The following is a 10251-nucleotide window of genomic DNA, read 5'->3' as shown; positions in this document are numbered from 1 at the left end:
TAGGATAGGATAGGATAGGATAGGATAGGATAGGATAGGATAGGATAGGATAGGATAGGATAGGATAGGACAGGACAGGACAGGACAGGATAGGACAGGACAGGATAGGATAGGATAGGATAGGATAGGACAGATAAAATAAATATATATATATATAAAATAATAAAATAAAATAAAGTAAAATAAAATAATAAAGTCATCAGAAAGAGCTGCGATAAAGACACGAGAAGAAGCGTCCCCCGCGGCCGCTCCCACAACTAACCAAATACCACCAAGGCCCCCCCCAGCTGCCTGTGACAGAAACGGACGATGGGATGGGATGCGATGGGATGGGATAGGATGGGATAGCTCCTCCTGGGTGCCGGCTGCTCCCGGGTGCCCCAGGGAACGGGAGGGGACACGGAGAAGTTGATGGCTCCCTTCCCACCCACGACGAGCCTCCCCAGTGCCTGTGTGCCCCCAGAACGGGTGCGCACGGGCAGCTCGCGGTCCTGGGAGCAGTTGCGGGGGCGGCAGAGGGCTGCCCCCACCGGGAGGGGGGGGTCCCACGGCCGGGAGGCTGCGCTGGGTCCGGGGTCCCCTCCCGAGCCCCCCGCCCGGGACAGGCCGGGCCGCGGGAAGGCTCCGTTTAAGGCCAGGTCCCCCTCCTTCTTGATTCACCGGTGGCACGACTCCGTGGTCCCGCCCCGCCCCCGGCCCCCGCCCCCCCCCCCCACCGGCACTGGCCGTCACATCAAACCCCAGCAGGCTACGGGAGGGAAGAAAAAAGCCGAGCAAACAAACCGGGAAGAAGAGCGGAGCATCCCCAGGGGAAAGCGGCCCCATTAAACAGAGCACCAGGGGCGAGGTGGGGCGGAGGGAAAGCCGCACAAATTCCTCTCAAACGTGCCGGGCTGCGCTGAGATACGGGGTCCGAGACGAAGCCCGGGCCCTGGTGGCAGGGAGGCGGATTGGGGGCGAACGGGGCTCAGAGCATCCCCCCGCCGCCAATCAAGGTACCCCTCTCCTCAGACCCTCCACCAAAATAACAACGGCAGTAAAAAGAAGAGCAAGCGGGGCGTCCTGCTTGCTTGAACGATAGCCGGATTTCTCTTGAACTCGGTCTTTTTGCCGTGCCCTCGAGCTGTCCCCCCCGTCCTCCCCATCCCGCCCTTCAAAGCCCGGCGTGCGCAGCGGGTTGCGGGACCGCAGGGGCCACCCGCAGCCCGTCACATTCCTGCCCCAAAGCGGCTCCCTGTCCCCGAAGTCCTCCTGCCCTTCAGCCTCGGCATCCTCTGCGGAGCCTCCTCCCCCCCCCCCCCACCCCGCACCACCCTCCCCTCTGTCACCTTCCAAAATGTCAGGGATTTCGGGCAGCTCCCCTTCCCAACTGCCCAAACGCAGAACCAAGGGATTTTTTTTCTTTTTCTTTTCTCCTCAACGCACCGAAATACCCACGGAAGAACGCAATGCTGAAGCTCGGCGTGCCTAAAACCCGTCCCCCGCCGGGGCACCGCAAAGCGGCCGCACCGCCAGCCTCTCGGCGCTGTGCGGCAATTTTTGGGGGGGAACTTTCTCCAAGCCTGCCCGTGCTCGGGGACGGCGGTTCCCGGCCACTCGAGCCGCCTTTGGGGATTTCACCGTCAAGAAAATCCTCCCTCGGCTGAGTCAAAGAAACGCCAATGAAAGCGAGTCCTCCTCCAGCCGAACAAACAAACAGAAACCGCAAGGAATGAAATTAAGGGTAGCATCCAAATAATACCGCCTTCTCTTCTTTGACAGTACAGAAAATGGCCTTCTGAAGAGTTCAGCATCAGTTAAAATGGAAAGGTAATACGAATTGAGGGGATTGCATCGCACAGCCACATTTTCCAGAGGTCATCATTTCATCGCAATATTTTTTTTTTCTTCTACCGATGAGAAAATATTCGACGCATTTTCCCTCCTTCTTTCCTCCCTTTCTTGTTCTCCCTCCCTCTTTTTTTTCCCTTTTTCATTTTTTCTCCTTTCCTTTTTTTTTTTTTTTTTTTTAGAAAAATCTTTTGATACCCACAAAATGAGGTTGTCTGGAAAAGAGGATGACCGAGAGAAAGGATCTCTAAATAACAATGCTGAGCATTTTTTACTGTAGCAGAATTCCTTTGCAGGCAAATATTTTCAAGGGTCTCTTCACACCTGCCAATCCGGATAAGAAAAGCCATGCTTTAATCGCCTTTTCATTGAAGACCAGTTTTAGATCATGCCCGGGAACATACGTATTCACTATATATTCTTTAAAATTTGCCTGTGCAGGACTCAAGTGGCCATTAACTTGGACATTGCCGAATGTCTGCAACTCAAAAACCACTTCAGCAAAAAGAAAATGCTGAATTAAACGAACCCGAGAGCAAACCAACAAAAAAAGGACCAACAGAAAAACAAAACCCAATATATTAAATAAAACCGGCAACGACTGTACAAAAATTCATACCGGGGTGGAGGGAAACCTGTTCTATTTAAAGTAACTTAACAGATATAGACATTTTTGGACCCACTCGTTTTTTAACTGCGGTCCTTCGAGCACAAAATTAACGATCGAGCGGTGGGATTGCACGATTCTTTTTATTATTATCATTAGCTCTTTTTGAATTATTTTATTCTTATCATTTATTCTTATTATCTCCCCCCATTCAGGGAGAATATATGCTTTTTTTTTTTTTTTTTTTTTTTTTTTTTTTTAAGTCAGCGTTGGGGTTTGTTTGCTTTTAGGCTGCCCTGCAAATGGAAAAGCCTCCAAGTTCCCAAAGGGAGCCCTCCGCTTGTCCCCCTGATTTTCTGAAGAAGAAAAAAAATCCACCAACTTTCCAGCTAGATATCTCGCAAGCCATTTTGTGCCCGTTCTCCTTCCTCTGTCCCTCCAGGGAGAGAGGGGGATTTCTCAGCACCGGAGTCCCCAAATTGTCAGCAGTAAGGAACGCAGGGGCTATCCAAAAAAAGCAAATACAAACGCAGTCTCTCGCATGCACGGCGAACACGGAGCGGGGAAAAAAAAAAAAAAAAAACTAAAAAAAGGGCAATGCGAACTACGAGAGAGCATGCACTGATTTAGGGAAACGACAAAAGGAAAGTGACTGAAGAAGAGGAAGGAATTCGCTGCCTCTTCCAGCAGCCCCCCAGGCTCGCCAGCTTGCAGGATGGCGAAGACCAAGGGGTGCGGGTGCGGGTGCGGTTGCGGGCAGGATCCGTGCCGCAGCCCCCGCTGCATGCACGGCTCGGGGCTCGGGGCGTCCCGCTGGGAACGGGCTTTGGCGGTCCACTTACCTATCTGCACAGCAAGGATCAGAGAAATGTATCTGCCGTTCAACTTAAGTCCCATCCTACATTTAGTAAAACCATTTGCGACTGCAGATCTTTAAATAGTTACTTTGGAGAACGTGGGGGAAAGCTGAAAAATAGGCATTGCCAACAAGTTCCGAGCAGCGGAGGACTTTGCAGACGAGGGGGGAGACAGAGGAGAAGGAGAGAAAAGAGGGAGAACCGGGGAGAGGGCGAGGAGGACTAGCTGGGAATGGTTCGCTCCATTAGGAGGGGGCGGAGGAAGTACAGCCTCACGCCCACGGCCGGCCCTGACGTGGGGGGATGACACTGACGGATTTTTTTTTCCTCCTCCTTTTTAATTTTTTTTTTTTAATGTGCACCTTGGAAGAGAAACGCCATTTATAGGCATCACAGGCCGCCTTTCTCCAGTGCCCGATCTCCCCGTGTCCCCCCCACGCCCCATTAATCGCTGAGAAATCTCTGCTCCTCCTTCAGCCCCCCCCAGCCTTCAGCCCCCCAAAACCCCCCCGTGCTCTCCCCGGCCCCCCGGGGGGGGCGCAGCCAGGACCGTCCCCACGGGGCGGGGAGGATGCGCGGACGGACCCACGAGGACGCAGACCCACGGACACGCACGGACAGACAGACGGAGGGGCCGCCCCCGGGGGTGGGGATAGCACGGTAGAAACCCCCCCATCCACCCCCAACCCGCCCCCGGGCCGCCCCGTCGGGGCTGGCGCTGAGGGGGGGGGGAGGAGAAGGAGGAGGGGGAGGGAAAGGGGGGTGCGGGGTCCCCTCCCCCTCCCCGCCCCTCCCCCACCATGACGTCACCTCCAGGCCAAAGGGGGAGCGGGGGGGGGGGCGGTCTCTCCAGGTCCTGCTGCTCCGTCCCCTCCGTGGGACCGCAGAGGATGGGGTGGGGAACCCGCAGCACAGGCCCCCTCTTTTTTGGGGGGTGGGGACACATGGGCATTTCCTCTCCTGCATCGGAGTGGTGCTTGTATCGAGTGCCTCAAGCCGGGAACCTGCCCGTGTCCCCTCCGCCAGGCTTTGGGATGCCCATCGCCACCTTTCCATGGCAGAAGGGGGGCGGCTGTTGGGGGCCACCAGCCCCTGTCCTCTGGGGACGAGGCACCCAGCCTGGCCTGGGGTGCTCCTGCAGCCTGATGCCCTCTGGGGGCCCTTCTTGTGGCCATCTCACCTGGAGAGCATGACAGGAGGAGCCTCAAAGTGCTTCTCCCAGAGCAACATGACCTGCCAAAATCCCATCTTACGCCCTTGGCTCTTACACCACAAAGTTGTTCCTCCCCTCAATGCAGCCTCCAGCAGCTCCAGGAGCCAAAGGGATGGGTTGGAGTGAAACATTTGCTGCTTCCATGCTTCTTTCTTCTCTCATGGTGTGCTGCTGCAGGTGGCGAGCCAGCCTAGAGGGCAGAGCTGGCTGAAAGCTCACCTGGGGAATGAAAAAAGCTCAGGTGTGGGCTGCAGTCCAGAGCAGAGCTGTCATGTACACACTCCTAAAGACATCAGTGGAGGAAAGGAGGCTCAGGCTACGGCTTTGGACCATGTACCGTGTCCTCTTTCAGGGAAAGAAAAGGTATCAGCTTGAGCTGGAGCTAAGGCCACTCTTCCCTAGCTCTTCGCAGGTCTGGCGCTTTTGTAATGCAACAGAGGCTGTGGTGGGTATCAAGAGGTGGGGCCTTTTCCTTTTCCCTGGAGAGATCAGCTGGATAACCCACAGCATCTTTTATATCCCGCAGTCTGTGCATTATCAGCACAGAAGAGGCGGAGGGAGAAGGTGGTGTAGGTTGAGGTCCATGAGTACAGATGTCAAACTCCCAGCTGTTGTGCTCCCAGCACATTTACTGTTAGGAAGGACAAGGCATCCTTGTGGGATCACCAGGGCATGGAGGCTGCAGCAGGAGGAATTCCTTGTTTCACTCTGCCCCGTGGATAACAGCATCAGTTCATTTATACATTCATTTTTTTTTCTTTTTTTTTTTTTTTTCCCTGAGGGCAAACTATAGCTTCAGGTTAAAGGTTGAGCTGGCTCCAAGAGGCCTGTGTTGAACATGATTTTGACATTACACTGTGTAAGTAGTGAACTTCAGGGCAGTTTACAATGCACAGTCAGGAAGAGTTTAATATGGCTAGCACGGCTTCTGGTACATCCATCACTGCTGACATGAGTGGAGCCCCTGCCAATCTGGCCACAAATCTCATTAGAACAGGCATTTCTAGAGGATTTCTGCTCCCCCCTCTCCAAATAAATAAATAAATAAATAAAAATCTAATGGCTCAAAGCATTAGTTACAATGGCATGAGAGGCAAAAAGAACCTGGGCTAGATTCCTCTAAATGTTCTTGGTTGCTGGGGAAGTCCAGCTCTGTCTGAAACTCAAGCATGGCTCCATCCTCACCTCCCTCCCTGCCCCAGGAAGGATCCTGTGGCACTATAGATCCTGAATGAGAGCCAGTGGTTTCAGCCCGTCTCAAATATCACCATGGTCAGCTCTGCTGGGAGCCAGGGGCAGGATGAAGCTGGGACATTTGTTTGTCAACCTATCCCTTTTTCTTTCCAACCTGGTATTAGAAGATGCTTGAATATCAAACCCTCCCTAAGAGACATCTTTGTGTGTTTTTAGAAAAGATTCTGGTGGTGTCTTGTCCAGCCCTTGATGGGACAACAAGTCCATTAGCACAGTTTTGCCCTTGTTCTGGAGAACAAGGCTCTGCACAAGCCCTGTTCTCACTGCGGTGCCACACTCTCCCCGCTTGTTCGGGAAGCACACGGGCTGGCATGGGCTGCAGCTGTGGCAGATGGACAGAGCCCGTGGCAGCTGGCCAGAGGCAGCTCCAGCGGACAGCGTGCACAGCAGCTGGGTGGGCAGCCTTGCGCTGTCCCAGCCCGGTGGGGAGCAGTGTGTGGGGCAGCTTGCACGCCAGCATGGCTCCCTCTGAACCACCTCCCAGAAGGGGACCTGCTGCTGACAGTGGATGCAATTCCCATGCAGCTCTGGGCTCACTGTCATGGCTGAACCTCAACAGAGCTGCCTCTAAGTAGCAGAGGACTGGCAAAGAGACCTGCTTTCCCGTGCAAAGCCGGCTGCAGTGCTGCTTTTCCCCCCCCCCCCCCCCCTTTTTTTTTTAAATGCAAAACATCTCTTCAAACAGCTCACACTGTGTGCTTCTCAGCACATGGTTGCAGGCTAGTAAGGCAGATAAAAGCAGAACCTTTGGTGCCGTCAGTCAGCAAACTGCTTTATTCCAAGCCTTGGATCAGTCTGGGGGGAGGGCTCAGTGGTCACGGTGAGATTTGAAAGTCCCTCCTCTGGGTGCGTGAGCTCTGCATTTGCTCTTAGCTCATCCTGCAGTAACATCACCGCTGCCGGGAGGTAGCTGCTTGCTTCTACTCTCCCTCAAAATCAGTGTGAGTTGGTCCTGGTGAAACTGAGACAAACTAGGAGCCTGTGCCTCCGTACTCTCACAGCTCTCAGATCCCCCACAAGGGGGGATGGACAGACAGACACTGTGTGGCCATGCAGAGGTGGCTTTCCTGGCTTTTGCTGTGGCTCCCAGCCCTCATCTGCTAGAGAAATGTGGCCGGTCAGAAAATACACTCAAATACCAAACCTGGCTGATAGATGAATATCTATTCACAGTATGATCCTCCAAGATTTTCTGTAAGTAGAAAAATAATGAGAACACATTGAAAATGTGACAGGTGGGATTAAAGAATTGCCTTTCATTAATGGCCAGTGTTCTGAAGCTTTTTTGGTGGCCCTGTTCATTAGACATCTGGCTTCATCACTGTCTGGATGTGTCTGATGCTAGCTAAATGGGATGAACCAAAATTATGAGCAGAGACCAGAATTTGCCCCACACCTGCCTCAAAATTAGTAATAAAATAGCACTTGTGGTTCACCATGAAAGTGTTGCTTGATGTCTGTGACAATATATTTCTGAAAATATAAACTGTTGCTGTGGTTCAAAATATAAAACTGGGAAAGAAAAAAAAAATACAGTTAAGTGGGTGTAAAAGGAGTGTGATTGCTCAGTACCAAATCTTTAAAAATGCTACATAAGGTATTTGTATACTATTTGACAGAGAAAAGAGTGATCTCTCATAAATTTGAAAAAACAGTATAATTCTCTCTTCAATCTCAACCTCTAGGATGTTCAAAGGGGGAAAACAGAATGCCAGACTCCACGAGGACTCTTTTGGAAAGCTCAGCCTCTGTGTCTGTTCCTCAGTAAGTTTCCCTTCTGAAAAGCAGTCCTAAAAACACAAGATGTCACTTGACCATGATCAGCTCGTGCCAGCCAATCCAGTAAGGAAAGCACTATCTGCTCCTGAAATAGTAGTGTTTGCATTTAACCGTGCTCATTGGAGGTATATTTTTAGGAGGGTGCCTGTGTGTGCTCTCTAAATTCTGCATCTTTTAGCACGACCCCTTTACACTGGATTGTGGCACTAGCACTGCGCTGAGCCCAGGCAGGCTGGGGGGAGGTACATGAGCCTGCATGCTCTATCCAGATGGAGATCACACCCACTACAATTATGTTTGTGACACGTGATTTGCTTAAGGTGCCTGTGGATGTTTCAAAGAGTAGGATGGTTTCAGTAAAGCAGACTCAGAAGGAAGAGGCATCAATCCGTCGCATCTTTGCAGCTGAAATTTTCCTTCAAGAAACATAAATCTTCCTGATAAGGCCAGTCAGCACAGGCTGGAGGGAAGTAGGTAGACCTGGAAAACAGCTGTGAACAGGCTGATATCCTTGAATTTCCTGGCATCCAAGCTTAGTATTATGATGAAATCCAGACCGCATAAGGAGTTGGAAGGTTTGTGATGAGCTGTGTTTATCATGCCAGAGCTGCTGATCACTCTCTGACATCCTTAATAGACATCTTGGTCTAGATACCAGTCACTCTGAGTGCACAAAAATAACCTCAAATCCCACAGTATTAAAACAATTTCATTTTGGCAGTGTGTGCCAGTAACCAAGTTCTGGATCTCAGTTCAGAGGCCAGCTGTGAGCCAGGAATGGCAATGGCTTTACCAGAGCACACACACTGGTGGCACAATGCCTTTATCCTCAGTAGGTATCAAAAACTAGTCTCTGAGGTTGATGGCATATGAATTGTGCCTGCTTCCATGGAGGTCAGCACCACAGCTTCTCTTGAGCACAATGAGATGGCGTGTTACTCAGTGGGGTGATATTCTGGTCCACAGGTTTCTTCCCTTGATTTATATATCTACTGCCACAGTAGCTATTAACCTTCAGTTACAGTAGGACTTCGATAACTGAAATACCACTTTGAATTTTCTCTATTAGTCAATATGATTTCTTCTTCTTCTTCTAAAAAAAAAAAAAAAAAAAAAAAAAAAAAAAAGGTATTTTAAGTACCAGCCATATCAGATTTCCAGCTATTATGGGAAAATACTGCTCCTGTATTTCAAATTTTCTATTCTTTGATCTTTAATAACCAAATCAAAGCTTCAAGGAAACTGGGGGATTGAGGTGGGGGGAAAATGGTGTGTTAATTTTGGGCTGATGGGAACATTGGCAGGACAGATGTTCTAGTTGCATGTACATTGCAAGACCTTCAAGTGAGATTTCACTTTCCAAGAAAGGGTGATATCTGGGAGGAAGAATATATACAAATGTGAAAAAGGCTCTGGGGCAAGGAAAAGCATAATGGATCTGTAGATGCATCTGCAATCTGATCTGCAGAGATACTGAGCTCATGTTATTTCTTCACCTTCCTCCTCTGCTATTAGCTTTGGAAACATATCTATGACACTGAAAACCAAGAAAGGTTGGGGCTAAGTCCCATGAAACTCAGTAGAAATCTTCTTATTGATGTGATCCAGGAACTAGTTTCACGCAGGCATGAGTTGAGTACAAGGTCATTAAAAATCGCCCTTCTTCAGCACATGTATTCAGGCCACATTTGCCTTGTATGAGCCCCATCTAGCACAACTAACTCAAACACCATTGTCACAGCTCAGCTGCAATGCAGGTGACTGCATCTGGAAAGGTCAAGAGCAGTTCCCCTGCCTCTTTTCATGGCTACATGGAGCAACTTAACAGCCAGGCAGCCTCCTTGAGGACTTGTCTCATTCCTCAGCACGACTCAGCAGTGCAATAATGAAGCTGGAAACTGGTATGGATAACTGTGGGCTTAGGCGTTGCATGCATCACTTACCCTTTTCCATGAGCTAACAGACATCCAGCACCTAAACCACATTTGTGAGCATCAAAGGCCTTTGCCTTGTAACAGTTAGTCTCTTTCTCATGTTGTTCTTTACCTGTGACACTCCTCATCATTCCTGCCTTTGGCTTTTGTAATGAACTGTTTGCTCGGTGACACCCCAGGGGCCTGCGGCAAGCCTGGGGAGCAGGAAGCAGCCATGAAAGGTAGGCTGTTGTAGTTGGTCTGTGCTGCCACTAGAGTGAGACATGCTCACAAGCATCCTGGCCTCCTCTTTCGGGAGGTGCTGAGCAGGCTGGTGGGGTGCTGGTGCTGTGCTGAAGGAGCATCATGCACGCTGGGAGTGCCTGGCATCCTCAGTAGGCTCAGCCTGGGCATCGGAAAATCTCCAGGTTGCTCCAATCTACTGTAAACATTTTATTTTATTTTCTTTTTTTCTCTACAGTTGCCACAGAATAGCTAAAGTTGTGGGGAATGAACCTAAGCCTGTCATCACAAACACTTGATAGCAGTGACTACTGAGCCCCACTTCCTGGACATATTGGTGTCTGATCTGTAGTCCAGACAAGCCCATCAGCATCCTTCTGTTGACTTCCAAAAGACTTTGATTCAGGCCATCACGCTGCTTAGCAGCAAAATATGTATTGCAGATATTTCTCAGCAAGGCAGCAAGGAGAGTGAACTTTTTACTGAAGGGTAAAAAGACAGCATTAGTGTGACATCTAAACAAAGTGATTCATAGAGGATGCTGCCCTCTCTTCC

At 50.4% G+C, this 10251-nt stretch overlaps 1 protein-coding gene across 2 annotated transcripts in view; it reads right to left on the bottom strand.

Moving 5' to 3' along the window:
• Nucleotides 1-3550, bottom strand: part of NRN1 (neuritin 1) — an 8228-nt gene extending 4678 nt beyond the window's left edge. Inside the window, exon 1 of one of the 2 annotated variants that reach the window (XM_035318212.1) lies at nucleotides 3280-3550. In XM_035318212.1, coding sequence (XP_035174103.1) covers nucleotides 3280-3334 — 55 coding nt within the window. In that variant the 5' untranslated portion in view covers nucleotides 3335-3550. Of the gene's footprint in view, nucleotides 1-200; nucleotides 1110-3279 lie in introns of those variants that run through there. The other variant, XM_035318211.1, reaches the window with a different exon arrangement.
• Nucleotides 3551-10251: the final 6701 nt, after the last annotated feature.

Source organism: Oxyura jamaicensis, chromosome 2 (assembly GCF_011077185.1).
Source record: "Oxyura jamaicensis isolate SHBP4307 breed ruddy duck chromosome 2, BPBGC_Ojam_1.0, whole genome shotgun sequence".
Taxonomy (NCBI): Eukaryota; Metazoa; Chordata; class Aves; order Anseriformes; family Anatidae; genus Oxyura; species Oxyura jamaicensis.
This window is presented reverse-complemented; position numbering and strand designations above follow the sequence as displayed.